This window comes from Eriocheir sinensis, chromosome 17 (assembly GCF_024679095.1).
Source record: "Eriocheir sinensis breed Jianghai 21 chromosome 17, ASM2467909v1, whole genome shotgun sequence".
Taxonomy (NCBI): Eukaryota; Metazoa; Arthropoda; class Malacostraca; order Decapoda; family Varunidae; genus Eriocheir; species Eriocheir sinensis.
In genome coordinates, this window is record NC_066525.1 from 5,031,541 (window position 1) to 5,053,535 (window position 21,995).

The following is a 21,995-nucleotide window of genomic DNA, read 5'->3' on the forward strand; positions in this document are numbered from 1 at the left end:
ACCCCAAAAAACGCATGGGTTGATATAATGGACTCTCCCTATGACGATACACGGCTTACACTCCCCCCCTTACACCCCCCTTCGTCCTCCTTCCCTCCCCCAAGCACCACCAGGCTCTCCGTATAGTGTAGTTGTCATTCCGAGCGAAGGTTGGGTCTGAGTGGCGGGGATGAGGGGAATGCGTGAGTGGCCGGCTGGGGAGGGGATGTGGGAAGCCTGTGTGATTGTATTTGCTTGCGGAAGGGTTAGGGAAGGGCTGGCTGGGGTGGAGGTTGTGAAGGGTAGGAGGACGGGGACGGGAGGGGGAGGGGGATAACGTAACTAAGATAAGGAAAGACGGAGAGGTAAAGGAGGGAGAAGAGAGAACATATTGACCCCTCATTCGGCCATCTGTTTGGATTCTGTTTAAGAGCAGCGAGTAGCGGGCTTTTTTTTATTATTGTTTCCATTTTTTTGTGTGTGCCCTTGAGCTGTCTCCTTTGTTGTAAAAAAAAAGACCACCGTTGCCTGATTATCGTACTCAGAGCTTAGTATTTACCTGTTTCAGACGCATCATTGTTGCCAAAATAGTGAAAATACATCAGGAATTAACTATTTTAACGAAAGCTATAAATGAATCTCGTTTTTTGGGTTGGAAGTTGGTAAATATGAGCGGCTGAGTACGACAATCTGGCAACGTTGAAATATTGTTTACTAGGCTAGTGGCGAGGATGAAGGGCAGGGGACTGGGGGCGTGAGGGGGAGGGAAGGGGACAACTGGGACATACTGTAACGAGGGAAGGGGCTACATATTATTATTATTATTATTATTTTTTACATCAGAGGACACGGCTCAAGGGTAATGAAAAGAATACAAAAAAAAGCACGCTACTCGCCGCTCCCACAAAAGACAAAAGCAAACAGAGGTACATATTAACAAAGGTATGAGTGATGACGTGAGCCTGTCCGATTGTATTTGCTTCCGGAAGGGCTGGGATGAGGCTGTGAAGGCTAGGAGACGGGGAGTGGGAGGGGAGGGGACATACTGTAACAAGGGTAGAGGAGGAAGCGGAGGGGACATGACAGGTGATGGGAAGTAAATAAAAACAAAGGTATGGGTGATGACGTGAACTTGTCTGACTGTATTTGTTTCCGGAAGGGTTGGAGGTGAGGTTGTGGGAAGGGAGGGGCATACTGTAACAAGGGTAGAGGAGGAAGCGGAGGGGACATGACAGGTGATACGAAGCAAATAAAAACAAAGGTATGGGTGATGACGTGAGCCTGTCCGATTGTATTTGCTTCCGGAAGGGTTGGAGGTGAGGTTGTGGGAAGGGAGAGGCATACTGTATCGAGGGTAGAGGAGGAAATACAGGTAACATGACAGGTGATAGGAAGTAAATAAAAACAAAGGTGTGAGTGATGATGTGAACTTGTTTAAATATTTGCTTCCGGAAGGGTTGGAGGTGAGGTTGTGTAAAGGGAGGGACATACTGTAACGAGGGTAGAGGAGGAAGTGGAGGGAATATGTGGACAGGGGTGGAGGTGAGGTTGTGAAAGGTAGGAGACGGAGGTAGGGAGGGGATAAAGGAGGAAGTAGAAGGAACATATTGACCGGGGTGGAGGTGAGATTTGAAAGCCAGGAGACGGGAGGGAGGAGGACACAAGCTCGTATTCTTAAATGTCTTGAAACCTCGGATCACGTATTTGAAAAGCCTCTCGTTGAAGTTTCTAGGATTTACATGGACTGTTTTGTGATCCTAGTGATAGCGTGACACGACTTTGTACCTGGAACGGGAAAACCCCCCATAAAAACCACGCTAATCTTATCTGTGAACTTGGAATATAGTCGCAGTGGGAACCCTATACATTTAAAAACACGAACATACTGTAGGGTAAATGAGGAAGTAGAGGGAAGGTACTAACATATGGGTGGGAAGTAAATAAAAAAAACAAAACAAAAAAAGGTATCGTCGTGGGGGACATACCTTCGTTAACGAGTCTGCCAGGTAAGGGAGAGGAGGGAGGGGGGGGGGGTTGCTGGCAGGTAAAGCGTGAGAGTGAGGGTGTACAGGGCGGGCGTGGTGACAGGGAAGGGAAGGGGCGGTGGGCGTGTAGCGTGCAGGGGACGAGCACTGCTACACGACACAGGTGCTCCGTCACACGCACACACGCACGCACACACACCTGCCTTAGAGCGACACACACGTTTTAGCTTCCTGTCACATCACATCTTACAACCCTGCAGTCTTGGGTACATATTTTTAAAGGCATCGGGGTCCCATTACGACTTTTTTCAAGGCCACAGAGAAGATTAACAGTGTCTTTATTTGTGATTTTTCCCGTTAAGGTGAAGAAGTCGAGTAAAATTATCAACAGGATCACAAAACAATTCATTCTTGAACGTATCGGGCTCCTTTTAAGAGTGTTTTCCAATTCCACAGAGAAAATTAACCGGGTTTTCATGGGTGACTATTCCCGTTAAGGTGAAGAAGTCGAGTAAAATTATCAACAGGATCACAAAACAATTCACTCTTGAACGTATCGGGCTCCTTTTACGTGTGTTTTCCAATTCCACAGAGAAAATTAACCGGGTTTTCATGGGTGACTATTCCCGTTAAGGTGAAGAAGTCGAGTAAAACTTTCACCAGGATCACAAAGCAATTCATTCTTGAACGTATCGGGCTCCTTTTACGAGTGTTTTCCAATTCCACAGAGAAAATTAACCGGGTTTTCATGGGTGACTATTCCCGTTAAGGTGAAGAAGTCGAGTAAAATTATCAACAGGATCACAAAACAATTCACTCTTGAACGTATCGGGCTCCTTTTACGAGTGTTTTCCAATTCCACAGAGAAAATTAACCGGGTTTTCATGGGTGACTATTCCCGTTAAGGTGAAGAAGTCGAGTAAAATTATCAATAGGATCACAAAACAATTCATTCTTGAACGTATCGGGCTCCTTTTACGAGTGTTTTCCAATTCCACAGAGAAAATTAACCGGGTTTTCATGGGTGACTATTCCCGTTAAGGTGAAGAAGTCGAGTAAAATTATCAACAGGATCACAAAACAATTCATTCTTGAACGTATCGGGCTCCTTTTACGAGTGTTTTCCAATTCCACAGAGAAAATTAACCGGGTTTTCATGGGTGACTATTCCCGTTAAGGTGAAGAAGTCGAGTAAAACTTTCACCAGGATCACAAAACAATTCACTCTTGAACGTATCGGGCTCCTTTTACGAGTGTTTTCCAATTCCACAGAGAAAATTAACCGGGTTTTCATGGGTGACTATTCCCGTTAAGGTGAAGAAGTCGAGTAAAATTATCAACAGGATCACAAAACAATTCACTCTTGAACGTATCGGGCTCCTTTTACGAGTGTTTTCCAATTCCACAGAGAAAATTAACCGGGTTTTCATGGGTGACTATTCCCGTTAAGGTGAAGAAGTCTTGTAAACTATCACCAGGGTCAAAAAACAATCCATGAAAACTGCAACAATTTATACGAGAGGTCTATAATTTTTTAACGTATCTGGCTTCCACAGAGAAGATTAACCGTGTCTTTATAGGTGAAGAAGGTGAAGAAGTCATTTAAAACTATCACCAGGGTCACAAAACAATCCATGAAAACCTCACCAACTTCCACGACAGACCTTTCAAACAGACGAACTGAGGCTACGATATAGTCATGAAGTGGAGGCTTGAAGAAATTGTGTAAAACTATCACCAGGGTCACAAAACAATCCATGAAAACCTAGGCAACTTCCACGAGAGACCTTTCAAACTGGCGAACTGAGGCTACGATATGGTCATGAAGTGGAGGCTTGAAGAACTCGTGTAAAACTATCACCAGGGTCACAAAACAATCCATGAAAACCTCACCAACTTCCACGACAGACCTTTCAAACAGACGAACTGAGGCTACGATATGTTCATGAGTACGTGTTAAAACCTCACCAACTTCCACGACAGACCTTTCAAACTAGCGAACTGAGGCGACGCTATGTTCATGAATACGTGTTAAACCTCACCAACTTCCACGACAGACCTTTCAAACTAGCGCACTGAGGCGACAATATGTTCATGAATACGTGTTAAAACCTCACCAACTTCCACGACAGACCTTTCAAACTAGCGCACTGAGGCGACAATATGTTCATGAATACGTGTTAAAACCTCACCAACTTCCACGACAGACCTTTCAAACAGACGAACTGAGGCTACGATATGTTCATGAATACGTGTTAAACCTCACCAACTTCCACGACAAACCTTTCAAACAGACGAACTGAGGCGACGCTGTGTTCATGAATACGTGTTAAACCTCAGCAACTTCCACGACAGACCTTTCAAACAGACGAACTGAGGCTACGATATGTTCATGAATACGTGTTAAAACCTCACCAACTTCCACGACAGACCTTTCAAACTAGCGCACTGAGGCGACAATATGTTCATGAGTACGTGTTAAAACCTCACCCACTTCACGACAGACCTTTCAAACTGTCGAACGGAGGCGACGATATGGCCATGAATACCGTTTTATTAGTTCCGTATTCTCAGACGCATCCGCCTCTCACATCAACTCTTTCCAAAGGCCGAAGAGGAGATTAATCGAGTTCCCATGAGTTTCCTTTTCACGTCCACGTCTATACAGAAACTTTGCCAAGCCGCCACCAGCGTCATAAAACAAGCTGCACGTTGAAAGACCCGGAACTCCTATATACGAAAGTCTTCTCGTATGTGTGTGTGCTGGTGCTCCGAAATGATCAAGAAAATACCGTATAGCTTTAGTTAAATGTATGTAGCAACGTTCAGCTGTAGCATGTGTACCTGACTCCACCTTTACCTTTAATTAGACGCGTATCTCCGTCTTCAACCACTACAAAATTACCTCAAATCCCATCATTCGTCAACCGAGAGAGCCCGAGTTCGATTCCCGGGCGGAGTGGAAAAATTTGGGCGGCTTTTCCGGTACCCTACGCCCCTGTCCACCCAGCAGTGAATGGGTACAAGGTATTAATCGGGGGTTGTGTCCCGTCTCCTGGGATCTGCTCCCTTCTATAATTCCGAGGCGAAGAGAGCCAGAGACGTGAGCTCTTTCTGGATGACAAACTAAGCGCCCCCCCCCCCCCCTAGTTCATTGTATCGTGTCGTGGTGTACAGGTATATAACATGTTTTTTCTCTTTATTGTCAGGGAACTTCTCCATCCGAAATTGACCTCACTTTTAGCCACTCATCTCTACTCTTCGTTTATATTAGCAGTGATTAACGGACTTTTTTGTTTTGTTGTTTTTGTATTTACTATTGCCCTTGAGCTTCTTCCTTTACCATTAATAGAATAAAAAAAAAAACAAGCCGGTAAATCCTTTGTGTGTGTGTGTGTGTGTGTGTGTGTGTGTGTGTGCAGCGTCGCCCAACAAGCTCAGGGCCACGGGCGGGTGTTGTGGCGAGGGCGTGCGGGGCGTCAAGGGCACCGAAGCGACGCCCATCACCTGCCGTCACTCTGTCTTGATAAGCTCTCTTGAAGCCTGGAGGACGAGGGCTCTGCGGTGCCTCGTGTTCCCTAGCGCCGTAGAGGAATAGAGTTTGGCCACCCTTGAGCATTTAACAGCTAGAAATAGAGCGCACAGATAATGGGGGCTTTTTTATCAGTTTTCTTTTTTTGTTTTTTCCTTTTTTTCTTTTTGCCCTTGAGTTGTCTCATTTACTATAAAAAAGGGCCCTTCTAAAGCCTCATTCACGTGGACTATAGGAGGAGGAGGAGGAGGAGGAAGGGAACGTAGGTAAGGGAAGGGAAAGAAAGGGAGGAAGAGGAAGAAGGAAAGAGAAAAGAAAAGAGAAGGAGAAGAAAAGGGAAGAAAAAAAAGAAAGAAAAGAGAAAGGAAAAAAGAAAACGGGAAAAGGAAAAGGAAAAAAACGGAAGAAGAAAACAGAAAAGAGAGAAAGGAAAAAAAGAAAAGAGAAGAAAAGGAAAGAAGGGAAGAAGAAAAGAAAGAAAAGAGAGAGAAAGGAAAAAAGAAAAGAGAAGAAAAGGAAAAGGAAAGAAGGGAAGAAGAAAAGAAAGAAAAGAGAGAGAAAGGAAAAAAAGAAAAGAGAAGAAAAGAGAGAGAAAAAGGTAAAAAAGAAAAGAAGAAAAGACAGGAAGAAGAAAAGAAAGAAAAGAGAGAGAAAGGAAAAAAAAGAAAACAGGAAAAAGAAGAGAAGGGAAGAGTCACTGATGTTTGGGGAGGTGGGGAGGTGGGAGGGGGGCGTGGTGTAGGCTGGTATAAACAACACACAAGGTCATATGCATATCTTCTTTGTCCTCCCACACCTCCCCCTTCCCTTACACATGGCTTTGCTTTCGTTAGGTTTGTTTATATTTAACTTAAGGCTGTGCGTGTGTATGTCCGTCATCAGAGTGCAGATAAACCTTTTTTTTTCTTCAGTTGACCCTCAGTAGTAATAGCCACGCACCAGAACGTTGTAGAGTTTGATGACTTACGTGGAAATGCTCCCGAACGTCGATCCTGCTCAGAGGGTTGCTTCCGTACGATAATTACCCTGAGCGGAGGAGACCAAGGGGACGCCCACGGAACTCATGGTTGGGGCAAGTCGATCGATCCTTAGAGGGGGCTAGAATGGGAAGGGTAGCTGCGTGGAGGTTTTCCCCGGGTTGAGTGAAGCAACACGCCTCCTGTCGTATGAGCAGAATGTGGTGTGCGTCGCCCCGTGCGTTGTGGACGTAGTGTGATGAACTCGGTTTTGGTATATTTACTTCAAGGTCAGAAGGGTAGAAGTGCCCTACTCCCCTCGTGTCTCCCTTCCCTCTTTCCCCTTCCCTTTTTTTCCCTTTCCTCCATCCCCCTTCCCTCCTTTCCCCCTTCCCTTTCCCTTCTCTCTCCTTCTTTCCCCTTCCTTTCTTTCTCCTTTTCCCACTTCCCTCCTCTCCCCCTTCCCTTTTTTCCCCTTCCCTTCTTTTCCCTTCTCTCCTTTCCCTTTCCTTCTCTCCCTTTCCCTCCTTTTCCCTTCCCTCTTTTCCCCTTCCTTTCCTTCCCCTTTCCCCCTTCCCTCACTTCCCCTTCCTTCCTTTCCCATGAGTCACCTGGCTGGGAACATCTGAGAAGGGGTGGGGGGCAGCAGGGAGGTCGCTTTGTCCTTCCTCTCTTCCCTGCAATGAATACTTGGCTCCTGACGCTGGCCGGCTGCTGCTGTCCCTCGCCAAGTGTTACAATGTTGGATGGCCCGCGTGGCAGTGGCAGCGGCGTCAGTTTACGGCAGTGGCAGCAACAACCCCTCGCGCGCTGGCTGTGGTGATGAGAGCCGCCAGGACACGTGCGCCGGGCCTTGGCACCATTCCACGGACACGTTTCAAGTGACAAGCCTACCTGTGATGGGGAAGGCCAGGCAGCGAGGCATCCGTGTTCGCCCAATCTGTCGACGCAGCCTTCAGGGTCGATATTCTCAGACGCTTCAGCCTTTCACATCATGTATTTCCAAAGGCCAAAAAGTAGATCAGTTGGGTTCTGATGAGTGTTTCTTTAGGTTCATGGTACAGAAGAAGGATCAAACTATTACTAGGGCCATAAAAATACCCCTGGAAATGCCTAAAACTAGTACGAAAGCCTTGTCAAGTCCCAGGGCCCACAACCTCAAGCATTTTGAGGCTTACACACACCTGCATTTGACAAGGCTTTGGTAGAGGTTGTTGTGGGTGCTTCCATGGGTGCTGTTGTGAACCTAGTGATAGTTTGACAAGGTTCCTGCACCGTGAACGTGACAAACTCATGAGAATCTGACTGATCTTTGTGGCATTTGGAAATAGTTTTTGCGATAGTCGAAAGCGTCTGAGAATGTAGACCCAAAATAAAAAAAATAAAAAAAACATTCTGGTTAACTCTTGGTCTTATAATTAACAGCCTTCTGAACGCATCTAGGTGACCGACCCAAGGACTTTTGTACCTGCAGCTGGTCTGTTGGCAAATGAGGCCAGTGCGCAGCGGAGGTGGTCTGGCTGCTGGCGCGCCCTCACCGAGGATAACCTCCCCGGGGGAAGCTAAGAATACTCCAAGGCCGAGGGGACGCGAGGGGGGATGCGCAATATGAACAAAACAAGAACAAGAACAAGACGAAAACAAAACTACAAGAACAAAACTACAAGAATAAGGACAAGACTACACGAAGAAGAACAAGACTGCAAGAACAAGAACAAGACTAGAACAAAACTACAAGAAAAAGAACAAAAACTAGAAGACTACAAGAACAAGAATAGAACAAGAACAAGACTACAAGAAGACCACGAGAACGAGAACAAGACAAGGACAAAACAACAAGAACTAGAACAGGACTACAACTACAAGACCAGGACTACAACAGCATGACTACCAAACTGCAACTCTGCCTGGGTCCTACAGCCGCGCGACTCTCCATTTCACGCGGCACTAACGAAAACTTGTGTCAGCTAATTGCACCCAACAATGCCAGTCCCAGAAGCTCCAGGCAAGCTGTCAGCCCCGGAGTAGACCATTACGCGCCATCCCGGGCTGAGGGCCGAGTGAGGGATGGCGCAGCGACGAGTTCCCGGAAGCACTCCAATCCACGCTGGGAAACTCTACAACAACCTTTCTGCGTCTGTATCTTCCTTCCTACGTCGTAAACACAAGATGAAAGTATGAAAGCACCTCTCCAATGCGTATAGATTACTCCACTGGCGCCTTCTATCGTATTTTTGCAGTGGGAGTGATATGTGAGCTCCTATATGTAGTTTTGCCCTTAGCACGTTGCCTCCTTTGCTGCAAAAAATGTGGCACTGGACAAGAGGAGACAAGACAAAGAAGGGGAGGAGGACTCGGCTCGCCTGGCTGTCATGGGGGAGGCCAGTGACGTGTTATCCTTCGTCAAGTGGAAGCATTTGGGTCACGCCGTTGATGTCATATTGTTAAACCTTTCGCCTCACAAAGCACATACATTTATTAACAAGGCTTTCGTTGGAGTTGGGGACATATTTTTGAGCTGTTTCATGATCTTGGGGGTATGTATCAAGGCTTTCGTAGGAGTTGTGGGTCACGGCGTTGGGGTTGGGCTTTCATCTCACAAGGCACATACATTTAACAAGGCTTTCTTGGGAGTTGTGGGCATATTTTTGAGTTGTTTCATGATCTTGGGGGTATGTATCAAGGCTTTCGTAGGAGCTGTGGGCATATTCTTGGGTTGTTTCATGATCTTGGGGGTATGTATCAAGGCTTTCGTAGGAGTTGTGGGTCACGATGTTGGTGCTATATTCTTCCACCTTTCGTCTCACAAGGCACATACATTTAACAAGGCTTTCGTAGGAATTGTGGACATATTCATGGTTAACTTTATGATCTTGGTGGCAGTTTCACAAATCCGTTGCGCAATGAATGTAAAGAAACACTCATGGGGACGCGTTTAACTTCTTTTTTTGGCCTTTCTAAATGATTGCTGTAAGAGAAAGGTGCTTCTAAGAATTCTAACCTTTTTCCTGTTGGCTGATTAGGACGGGACGGATACTTTCAATCTCTCTATGGGTATATGGTTCCCGAGTGAGGGAGGACGCTTGGCTGTAGCTACGAAACTAACCATGGAGTGTTTTGAAAAATACTCTCATTGTGATTTCCACTCAAAATTTTCTGGTGTTAAGCAATTACAACCTACTCTAACTTAACCTACTCTAACCTAACCTAACCTAACCTAACGCAGCCTGCCCTGTTCAAAAGTGGGCGTCACATACCAGTTGAGAGATAGGGAATATGCGGACAGGACGGGACGGGACAGGATGAGGGACGGGACGGGACAGGATGAGGGACGGGACGGGACAGGATGAGGGACGGGACGGGACAGGATGAGGGACGGGACGGGACAGGATGAGGGACGGGACGGGACAGGATGAGGGTCGAGACGGGACAGGATGAGGGACGGGACGGGACAGGATGAGGGACGGGACGGGACATAGTCGAAGTAATTGCAACAAGTTTAAATCCTAATGTAAAATTGCCCAGTTGTTGCCGCCAGCGCCACGCCCACCGCGGTAAATATGAGGGTGACGGCAGCCCTGTGACTCACCGCCGTTCCTTTCCCTTCCTTTCCTCTGCCTTGTGACTCATCTGTAGGGCCTGGCCAGCGACGAAGACTGCTTGGGTTTGGGTCTTCGTCATTTTCATCATCATCCGAAATTGACCTCTTCTACCCCCCCTACCCCCCCTTTTTTTTTTTTTTCTTCAGTGTATACGTTTTTTTATTGGTTAGCTTTTTTTTTTTTTCATCATCATCACCCGAAATTGACCTCTCTTCTGGCCTCCCGTTCTGTTTTTTTGTTTTTTCCTTTTTTTTTTGGAGCAGTGTATAGCGGACTTTTTTTTATTGGCTAGGTTTGTTTTTTTTTTTTTTTTTATCATCATCCGAAACCTACCTCTCCTGACCTCCCGTTTTCTTTTTTTTTTTTCTTTTTTTCTTTCATTTTCGGAGCAGTGCATGTGTGTGGCTTGAGAGAGAGAGAGAGTAGGCTTGTTTTATTGTTTTTTTTTTTCCTTGAGCTGTCTCCTTGCCGTAAAAAAATCATCATCATCATCATTACATTTTATTTCACTACTCGATTTCGGTTTCTCTCATGTTTTTTTTTTTCATTCGTTTCCGTCCCGTGTCCCAAGTTTGTTAATTAGTTCGTTTGTTAGTGCCTTTAGTTTCGATGTGTGATGTGAACTTTCCGCCAACTTATTTTTTTTTTTTATATTTGTTTCATTTCATCACGCCGTTTTTTTTTTTTTTTTATACCAGTTCTTCGGGAGGGCAAGTAAGTGTGACTGATGGATTAATTTCGTGATGGTTGGAAGAGAGAGTAAACAGACACATATATTAGTCAGCAAACACATAAAAGGAAACAAAGAAAGGAAGGAAATGAAGGAAAGAACACACACACACACACACACACACACACACACACACACACACACACACACACACACACACACACACACACACACACACACACACACACACACACACACACACACACACACACACACACAGTCTCTCACACACACACACACACACACACACACACACACACACACACACACACACACACACACACACACACACACACACACACACACACACACACACACACACACACACACACACACACATCGAGGAAGGGCACAAACGCTGACGTATTTTTCTTGTTGGCTATTGATCCTCGCAGCGCTTCACACCTGCCAAACCAACCCGGAATTATCACCTTCCTCGACGCCCCAAACGTGCTGCTCGCCACACCACACCTGCCTTGCACCTGAGTAACACCTGCAAATGATCTTGCGTTGTGACTTCACCCCGTATTGTTAAATGTCTCGGCACTTCAGTTTGCATGTTTGAAAAGCCTCTCGTAGAAGTTCCTGGGGTATTCATGGACTTTTTTGTGATCCTAGTGATAGTTGTACCCGACTTCGGCATCATGAACATAAGAACGTAAGGAGTCTACAAGAAGCCGGTTGGTCTGTACAAGGCAGCTCCTGTACACTCAACCCCACCTTGCCTCACCATCCATCTAACCTCTTCTTGAATGCATCGATGGTATTAGCACCCACAACATGGCTCCCAAGAAAGAAGAATCACCCATGAAAACCGGGTTAACCTTCTTTGTGGCCTCGGGAAATAATCGTAAAGGAAGCCCGATACGTTTACTAATATGGACTCAAGAACCATATTATCAAGCTCTTCGAAACCGTAGTCCATCTGTTTTAAAGAGGCTCTCGCGGAAGTTGGGGTTTTCATTGGTGATTTCTTGACTAGAAGTAACAAGATGGAAAATACGTTTACTAATATGGACTCAAGAACCATATTATCAAGCTCTTAGAACCCGTAGTCCATCTGTTTTAAAGAGGCTCTCACGGAAGCTGTAGGGGTTTTCATTGGTGGTTTCTTGACCCTTGAGGTAACAAGAGGGAAAATGATGGAGACGCCACACAGAGAAGGAGGAGGAGGAGGAGGAGGACGAGGAAGAAGAAGAGGAGGGGTGTAAATACTGTAATGGGGAGACTAATAAGAGAAGGATTAAGACACATGTAAGGAGAATGGGATAAAAGGAAAGAGAAGGAAGTTTAGGAAGGCTTCCGGGGTCGTTCTTATCGGCGCCCAAGCACACACATTTGACAAGGCTTTCGTATGGGTTGTGTTTGGGCATTGCCAGGGGTAGTTTTATGACCCTGGTTGTAGTTTGACCTTTTTTTTGCACCATGAACGTGAAAACTCATTACCACGCGATTAATCTCATTTACGGCCTTTAGGAATAGCAAGGCTTTCGTATGGGTTGTGTGTGTGGGCATTGCCAGGGGTAGTTTTATGAACCTGGTGGTAGTTTGACCTTCTTCTATACCATGAACGTGAAAAAAAAGCTCATTACCACCCGATTAATCTTTTGGACCTTTAGGAATTGTTGATGTGAGTCGTAAGCATCTGAAACTACCGACCAGCGTTGGCAAATTATCGTACTCATCGCATCGCATTTTCGTAGTTTCTGACCAATAACGAATGCAAAAACAAACAAACAAGCATCAACAAATAGGAGTTTTAACGCTAACTTCAATTTTCTATCATTATTTGTGTAGGTACGAGAGTTTGAGGCTTAAAGGTAATAAAAACGATGTGGTGAATACGATAATCTGGCAACTCTGCTACCGACCCTTTGCCGTGAAAGGGAAAAACACTCATCCAGTCCAGTCCAGTAGTAGGCGTGGGATTGCCTTTGTAACGGCTCCCACTTATGACTCATTCTTGATTGTTGATTGGCGTTGTTGTGTCTTAGTTTTGTTCAGTTTTCTCTTTTCTTCCGTTCCATATTGTTGTGATATATTATTTTCTTTCTTCAATGTCTTCCAGGGTTAATGGTTGAAACACTAGTATATCGGCTATTAACTCAACAACCCGACGTATCTCCCCTGTAACCTTCAGAAACGTTCCTAACAAGAGCCGGAAACGTTTGATAATACGAGTCCGCAAGATCGTCAGCAGTCACCCGTAGGAGTGTATTGATCATTCCCTCATGGATCACCCTCCCTCCTGCGCGTATGGATTCCCTGACCCAACTTTTTTTCAAGGAGTTTGACAGTTTGTGGAGGCATGTAAGGGGATACCAGGATGTCGAGGGCTGGCTGGGTGCTAGGGTGAAGGGAGGGCGTGGCTGGTAGGTGAGATGGAGTGAAGGAGGAGGAGGAGGGGATGGCGGAAAGGGAGGTATGTAGATATGGCAACGATGTGTCTTGGTCGGCCGCGGAGTAATGACCAAGATGTCGTTATCTGAAACTGGGGCGTCTTATTAAGTTACTACCCCGGGAAATGAGATAATATGCCACGTTTTTTATCCCCCCTACCCCCCTCGAGGCAAAACCCTTCATTCTCCTCCCCTCCTTTAAAAATCCTGTCTTCTGTGAGTCCTATCGCATCCTGGTTCGTCCTCGTATGCCCTCAGGTTCCTTGGTGACCGTATCTTTCCTCCTTCCCTGCCTTCACTTGCTCAATCCATCCTCGTCTCCCAAAGTGGTTACGGGATCGGGTGAGGAAAGGAAGCGATGTCTCAAGAGAATAGCGAACCAAATATACAAATAAAGTCTACTGATGGGACGTTTGAGAGTGGAGATGGTGACATGGTGACGATTGTAGGAAGGAAAACGGGGAAGTGATGCCTCAAGAGAATAGGGAACCAGATAAATAAAGTCACTACTGATGAGGCGTTTGAGAGTGGTGGAGATGGATTGGTGACGAGTGTAGGAATGAAGGAAGGAAAACGATTGTAGAAAGGAAAACGGGGAAGTGATGCCGAAAGAGAATAGTCTATTACAGCACCTTTGGGAGTGGTGAAGATTGTGGTGGCGGGTGTAGCGTGAAGGGAAGCAGGAAGTCGAACAGGAGGAAAATCAAAGGGAAAAAGATAAGGAACAAGAGAAGGAGGAGGAGGAAAATCAGAGGGAAAAAGATAAAGAACACAGAAGGAGGAGTAAAATTAGAGGGGAAAAGATTAGGAGGAGGAGGAAAAGCAGAGGGAAAAAGATAAGGAACGGAGGAGGAGGAGAAGGAAAATCAGAGGGAAGAAAATAAGGAACAGAAGAGAAGGAGGAAAAACAAATGAAAAAAGATAAGGAACAAAGGAGGAGGAAAATCAAATGAAAAAGATAAGGAACAGAAGGAGGAGGAAAATCAAAGGAAAAAGATAAGGAACAGAGAAGGAGGAGGAAAATCAAAGGAAAAAGATAAGGGACAGAAGAGGAGGAAAATCAGAAGGAAAAAGATAAGGAACAGAGAAGGAAGAGGAGGAGGAAAAACAAATGAAAAAGATAAGGAACAGAGAAGGTGGAGGAGGTAAAGCGGATGGAAAAAAAGAAGAGGAGGAAGTGGAGGGACGGAGGGGGGGGGGTAGGGAAAGAGAGGAATGACCTTGGAACTACGGGCAATTTGTTTACCACGAACTCTTGGCTGCATCGTTAGTTTGCCTTCACCACCACCACCACCACCACCACCATCATCATCATCATCATCATCAGAGAGAGATTTGTGTGTGTGTGTGTGTAGGTTAAGTTCTGCTATTTGCTTATTTTTCTTGTTTTCTTTCATATATATGCCACTGGATGAAATAAAACCTTCTTTGTCTTTTTCATCATCTTCTTTGTCTTATTCTTATGCTTCTTCTTCTTCTTCTTTGTCTTCGTCTTCTTCTTCTTCTTCTTTTTCGTATTATTATTATTGTTATCATCATCATCATCTTTATTAACCTCCCATACAAGACTAACCCTGTACTCTCTCTCCTCAGCTGCCCTCCACGGACCTTCTTGCCTGCCCTGTGCCGCATCTTCCTGGACGAGTGTGCGCCCGACAATGTCCTGGAGGTGACGGCCCGTGCCATCACCTACTACCTGGACGTGTCAGCGGAGTGCACACGCCGCATCACCACCGTCGAGGGCGCCATCAAGGCCATGTGCAATCGCCTGGTGGTGGCCGATGTCACCTCCCGCACGAGCAAGGATCTGGCGGAGCAGTGCATCAAGGTGGAGTGTCTGTCCCGCCCTCTCTATCTACTTTGTTTGCCGTTTATATGAGGAATGTCTGAAGGAAATCTTGTTTTTATTCTTCTCTTCCTTTTTGTTTTTGTTCTTTTCTTCTACTTCCTCCTTTTTTCTTCTTTTTCTTCTCTTTCTTCTTTGTTGGCCATTAGTATTAGCAATATCTTAGTGAATTTGCCTCCTCCTCCTTTGTCTTCTTCCTCTTTTTTCCTCTTCTATTACTACTACTACTACTACTACTACTTTCCTCTTTTTCTTCTTCTTCTTTTCATTTAATGTACATATATACCCTTATCGAGTTGGATGTAATGAAATGCTTTTGTATAGGGCTAGTTATTTTTTTCTATGTATATATCCAGGGGTGAAATGCAACCTTACCACCCGGCAATAGTCAACTAGTAGCAACTTTTTTGGCATAGTGAGGGTGGGGGGGGCATGCTTCCTCAGTCATTACCATGCATTTATCATTCACTATTCATACATTACTATATTTCCACTAATGTATGCAACAACACAATAGAAGAGTATCAAGACACCTCTCCACCCAAAATTGACCTCTCTTCTGGCCTCTTGTTCTGTTTTCTTATGTTGGAGGAGTTCCTAGTTGGCTTAATTGTTGATTTTTTTGTTTTTTGCCCTTGAGCTGTAAAAAAAATAATAAGTAACAATATTTTGGCTTATGTTTTCAGCACATTTGACTGAAGTGTTTTTCCCTCTCTGCCACAGGTGTTGGAGCTGATCTGTACCCGAGAGGCTGGTGCAGTGTTTGAAGCGGGTGGCCTCAACTGTGTGCTGTCCTTCATCCGGGACAATGGCCACCTGGTGCATAAAGACACTCTCCACTCCGCCATGCACCTCGTGTCCCGCCTCTGTGGTAAGATGGAGCCTGCTGATTCAGGCTTGGCACCGTGTGTGGAATCTCTCTCAACCCTGCTCAGACACGAGGTGAGTTATGGAGCCCTCAAATGATGGAACGAAGTGTTGGGAGCAGAGTTATTTATCTTTAGTACATTGGTGAAGAGTACGGGCAAAATCCTGTACTATAAAGAAATAGAAGTTTGGGGTGTGCCTCATTAGAATCTTTCAAGTATTATAAACCTCATTCCACACTCTGTCATGTGTCACAGGACCAGCATGTTGCTGATGGAGCGCTGCGCTGCTTCGCCAGTCTGGCCGATCGCTTCACTCGCCGTGCACAGGACCCAGCCCCTCTGGCCCAACACTGCCTCGTCACCCACCTGCTGGCACGCCTGGCAGGTGAGTTTCAGCACCACCTGGTAGAATATTGCTCTTTACAGTAATTTTAGTCCAACTTATTCATTGCTATTCCTTAGAAAATGATTTATACAAAATTGAGTGACTGGTATACTTATCTTTGCAGGTGCAGCCCCCCAGCCTGCCCCAGGTGCTGCTGCTGCCGCTCCCGGTGCCCCATCAGCAACCCCAGAAAACTCTAAACAGTCTGCATCGGTTTCCACTGTGATCTCTCTCCTCTCTACCCTGTGCCGAGGATCCCCGAGTATTACCCATGTGAGGGACAACTCAGTGATGCCTGGATCGCAGTCATGAGTCATTTTACACTTAGCCATTGATGTCATCATTTCATATATTTGATGTCATGTCTTGTGTCAGGGTGTTTCATTATTTCATTAATATTTTTAGTTTACATTTATTTTGTCTTTTACAATCAAAAATTCTGTGCACCATGTTCCTAAGATTTGCAGGAGCATTCAAATCTACAATTGAACTTTTTCAGAATTTGTTGAGATCTGAACTGCCTGACGCCATCGAGAAGGCCCTGCAGGGGGATGAGCGCTGCGTGCTGGACACCATGCGCCTGGTAGATCTGCTTCTGGTGCTACTCTTTGAGGGGCGGAAGGCCTTGCCCAAGTCTGGGATGAGTGCTGTGGCAGGCAGACTCCCGGGTCTCAGGAGGATGGACAGTCCAGGGGAGAAGACTCATCGCCAACTCATTGATTGTATCAGAAGTAAAGACACTGATGCCCTAATAGATGCCATCGACAGCGGGGGGATAGAAGTGAATTTCATGGATGATGTGGGCCAAACACTTCTCAACTGGGCATCTGCATTTGGCACTCAGGAAATGGTAGAATTTCTGTGCGAGAGAGGAGCAGATGTCAACAAAGGTAACTTTGCATTCCAGGAACTTCTTGCATGTCAAAAATAAAAGCATTGTAGTGGTATGCATTATACACTCATGCACTACATAGTGTGTTGTTGGTTTGGTAACTGACACCTATTGCCATTTTTGTCAAATTAGGTTTGCTATATTAAATGAATTTTAGGTATGTTTATTATAGTTGTTTTATCAAAGATTTTTTGTTTTGAATTTTGTTTGAATTTATTGCCCTTTTCTAACCCAAGGTTCCTACATCAAATTTCAGGACAGAGATCCTCCTCGCTGCATTATGCAGCTTGCTTTGGGCGACCCCAGATAGCCAAGGTGCTGCTGCGGCACGGTGCTAACCCTGACCTGAGGGACGAAGACGGCAAGACTCCCCTGGACAAGGCACGGGAGAGGAATGATGAAGGCCACAGAGAAGTGGCAGCTATTCTGCAGAGTCCTGCTGAGTGGCTGGTGGTGTCAGAGAATAAAGTAATTATTTCCATATAATCTGCATCTTAAATTTGTTTTAGTATCTTAGTTTGTATCTCATTCGTGTGCATCATTGATGAGACCTTCAGCCCTGTTAGTGAATCACGTGATGTTCCTTAACATTTTTTTTTTTTATTTATTTTTTTTTTTCAACAGGAAGGAAAGAAGACAACAGAGGAAGGTAATACTTTAAATACTGAGGATACAGAAGTGGGTGAGCCACGAGGTGACGTGGAAATGGCTCCAGTGTACTTGAGTCGCCTGCTCCCCGTGTTCTGCCACACCTTCCAGGCTACCATGGTACACACGGTGCGCAAGGCTTCCCTCAGTATACTGCGGAAGATGGTACACTACATCCCGGCTCCTCTCCTCCACCAGGTAAAACTTCCATGTACTGCTTTCCTTTCACTCTCCCCAGAAAATTTATCCTACCAAATATGGCTCACATAAATATTTTAGAACTTATTAATTTCTGCATTCTGAAATTTGAACACTCAATTGTTTTCTTGGGGTTTCTGGAACATTGTGCACCAGGCTCAAATATCTCTTGACAAGATAAACCTTATTATAGCCTGTTTTTCGTTCTCAGGTGTGTGGTGGTGAGGACGCGGCCATCACCAGCACCACAAACAGCAGCAGCACTGCCGCCAACACTCTGCTGGGCTCTCAGCTGGTGGAGGTTATTGCCTTAGTCCTTGGTAATGAAGAGGATGAAGATGGTCACCTAGTAGCCTTACAAATGGTAGATGACCTGCTGAGTAAGGCTGCGCCCCTGCTGCTGGAGCACTGTGCCCGGCTGGGGGTCATCAGCAAGGTGGGCACACTGGCTGGTCCATCAGACCCACCCATAGAAGAATACACTACCATCAAAGGGAAAGATGAACAGGTAATTTAAACATCAGGAAGTAATAAATATACTTAATTCATGGAACATAATTTATTTTGTCTTACTGTAATATTAATGGACAGTTAGTGTTCATATTATATCATTCAGTTATTTTCTTCCTCATTGATACATTTTGGCAGATAGCAATCATTAACTGCCTTTCCTACATTAGATAACTATAATACATGTTGTTTTATGAATATCTTGCAGCAGGATGGTGATGACCCAGGTATGGAGGATGCAAAGGAGGTTGTCCCCGGCAAGGCCTACCACTGGCGGGACTGGTGCGTGGCGCGGGGCCGGGACTGCCTCTACATCTGGAGCGACGCTGCAGCCCTTGAGCTGTCCAACGGGTCTAACGGCTGGTTCCGCTTCATCCTGGATGGCAAACTGGCAACCATGTATTCCTCAGGTAGCCCTGAAGGAGGCTCAGAAAGTACAGGTACAAGAAACACATGATCACTGCTATCTCTGTTTATTTATTTACTCTTCTTTAGGGGGGGTGTTATAGTACTGTGTCTGTTTACACTTGCGGTCAACTTAAATCAGCTAAATCTATTTATATACCATTGAAATACTTGAAGAGGGAAAAAAGATGTTAAAATACAGCTTTTTGCACCATTTCCATAGGAGTAATTTTTTTATAGAGAACTTAATAGACAAGTTAGATGCATATACTTGAATTTTCAAATGTTAAACCTGCATTTAGTGAGAAAGTGGTGTTATTTTAGAATTATTGTATCTGCTGTTATTTAAGAGCCATTATTCTTCTCCCAAGCAGAAAACCGCAGTGAATTCTTAGAGAAACTGCAAAGAGCAAAGTCTGCCGTGAGACCCGGCAGTCCTAGTCAGCCTGTCCTTTCAGCGCCAGGTCCAGCACGGCTAGTCATTGGGAATTGGTCACTTCAGTGCAAAAAGGTATTCTTCTTGTTCTAGCTCTTTTAAGAAATATGCATTCAATTTGAAGTCTTATGAAAATGTAGAGGAAGTAGACTGTTGATAGATTCTGTAGTGAACAGTTGAATAATGTTTCTTAAAAATGGTGAGAATGTTTGGCCATATGTCTCATGTTCAGTCATCCATTTATATTGATTTACTCTATGATTAAATGTCTGTACTATGTCAAACTGCTTGTGTTATTAGTGAGTGCTACCTTTTGTCAGGAAGCCAATTTGTACAGGTTATAAACAAGACAAGATGACAATACTCTGATATAATCTGGGCCATTAAATGCACCTGTTAAAATATTTGATAATGGATTAGTGGTTTTATGATGTGCTAGACTAATGTGAGGAAGTCTTTAGCTTGTATCTAACTATAATACTGATACTACTTTATAATGAGTGTGTAACATACCTCTTTGTCTTATGCCTGTGCAGGAAGGTGAACTCCACATCCATAACTCTGATGGGCAGCAGCAGGCAACCATTCTCCGGGAGGACCTGCCAGGGTTCATCTTTGAAAGTAACCGCAACACCAAGCACTCCTTCACCGCCGAGACCTCTCTTGGCCCTGAGTTCCATGCTGGGTGGACTGGCAGGCGAGGGAAGAGGTTCAGGTCAAAGGTGGAAGCCATGAAGCAAAAGGTACTACAGGACTCACCTTTACTTAGTGTTATTTTACTTTGAAAGGGATTTGCAAGGGATTGTTATATTTGTAGTGGGCGTATGCTCCCCTTCAGTTAGTTGGTTAGTTACTTTGGTAGTATCAGGTAAGTAGGTAATATTATAGCTGTTATTCATACATAGTGGAAAGAATAGGATTATTTATATACTGATTTATTTGGATAGTCCACAAGGGTTGATATATTTGACTGATACTTTAATTTTTGTTTCTTCTTTATTCAAGGTGAAAGGCTTGGCTCGAGACATATATGAAAAATACTTCAAGGCGGCACAGACCCAACCCCGAGGTGTTGTTGCAAAGCTCGGCAATATTGTGGCACAGATTGAACGAGCGTGCCAGAAACAGGTAATACGTGTGTACAAAAGATTGGTATTATTAATGCACCGGTATCTCGTTTACTACTTAGCCATCTGCTCTTCTGTTGTCATGTATGTGTTTTAACCTTCAACTCTCCCTGAAAGCCATAGCAGAGGTTGCAGATGGGATAAAAAAAGGTGCCAGCATTATGACCACAAGTAGACATCAATGTTTGCTCCTCAATTTGTTTAATAATCTGAAAAGGATGTTGTGGAGGTTTAGATAACATTTTATTTGAATTATCAATTTCTTCTTGAAGGATGGAATGGTCTCTGCTCAGGGTGTTGATTTTAGCATCCGTTTCAGTGTTGGTTAATGTTGCCAAATATGTCTCCCTGCAGATGAGCAACAAAGGCAGCAGTGAATGGTGTGAGATTCTGCGAACAGCTGTGGAGGATCTGGTCACAATCCTGCATGAGGAGAGCACAGTGTCTGCCTATGAGCTCCACTCCTCTGGGCTGGTGCAGGCACTACTCACCCTGCTCAGCCCGGACACCACCCACCACCTCCATGACGACAACAGACAGATGTCCCAGAGGAGGGTCAACAAGATGATCAAGCAGCGGCGAAATGTCTTCAAGAGATGTTTCATGGTGGGTGTCTGAATTGCATCACATTTCGTCTGTTGATATTTATTTATATATGAACATTCTAATTAAACTTTTGTCTACAAACAGATTAAAGGAATGTTTTTTATCCTCTTATGCAAATTAATGATAAAAGCATAAGTTGTGTTGATTCGACATTTAATGCACAAGCAAGAATGGCACCACTGTAAGCATGATTTTTTGATACTACATAGTTAACAGCAGACTTTTTACTCAACAGGATAAAGTCGATGAAGAAATGGCTTCCACCAGCTCCTCAGTGAGTCCTGGCACTCAGTTGGTTCGCAAGTTGGTGTCGGTATTGGAGGGCGCCGAGAAGCTGCCACTCTACGTGTACGACATCCCCGGGGCGGGTTCAGGCCTGCAGGTGCTCAGCAGACGTCTTCGTTTCAGGCTGGAAAGAGCCCCAGGAGAGAGTTCCCTGATTGATAGAAATGGAAGAACATTAAAGGTAAATGTTGCTGCTTTCTGTTACCTATATATGTTAAACAAAATTTAGTAAACCCTTTCATACCTTTTCTTCCTGTTATATACACTATTATTTTGATCACTTACAGATGGAGCCACTTGCTACAGTGGAGCAGTTGGAGAGGTACCTGCTCAAGATGGTGGCCAAGCAGTGGTATGATTTTGACCGTTCTTCATTCGTCTTTGTAAAAAAATTGAAAGAAGGACAGCGAGTGACTTTCAAGAACAGCAGAGAGTTTGATGAGAATGGGATCATCTACTGGATAGGAACAAATGCCAAGTAAGTTTTTACTTCATTTTTAAATCCTTACCTTATACTTTTGCATTAAATCCACAAAGGTAGTACAGTCATTGCTATGGAAATGTTATTTTGAGACTCTGTATGTATGTGTGACGAGTGTTTTGCT

General features: G+C 44.8%; 1 protein-coding gene across 8 annotated transcripts in view; it reads left to right on the forward strand.

Annotated features, from left to right (window-relative positions):
* The window catches only part of LOC126999826 (E3 ubiquitin-protein ligase HECTD1-like), a 110,269-nt gene that overhangs the window by 69,360 nt on the left and 18,914 nt on the right, over positions 1-21,995 (forward strand). For all 8 annotated transcript variants that reach the window (XM_050862843.1, XM_050862845.1, XM_050862846.1 and 5 more), the window contains 15 exons: positions 14,777-15,011; positions 15,753-15,971; positions 16,154-16,283; positions 16,408-16,556; positions 16,783-17,173; positions 17,432-17,643; positions 17,800-18,021; positions 18,233-18,529; positions 18,740-18,971; positions 19,311-19,447; positions 19,909-20,115; positions 20,378-20,500; positions 20,854-21,105; positions 21,341-21,571; positions 21,678-21,868. In XM_050862843.1, the coding sequence (XP_050718800.1) occupies positions 14,777-15,011; positions 15,753-15,971; positions 16,154-16,283; positions 16,408-16,556; positions 16,783-17,173; positions 17,432-17,643; positions 17,800-18,021; positions 18,233-18,529; positions 18,740-18,971; positions 19,311-19,447; positions 19,909-20,115; positions 20,378-20,500; positions 20,854-21,105; positions 21,341-21,571; positions 21,678-21,868 (3,228 nt within the window). The remainder of the gene's footprint in view (positions 1-14,776; positions 15,012-15,752; positions 15,972-16,153; positions 16,284-16,407; positions 16,557-16,782; positions 17,174-17,431; positions 17,644-17,799; positions 18,022-18,232; positions 18,530-18,739; positions 18,972-19,310; positions 19,448-19,908; positions 20,116-20,377; positions 20,501-20,853; positions 21,106-21,340; positions 21,572-21,677; positions 21,869-21,995) is intronic.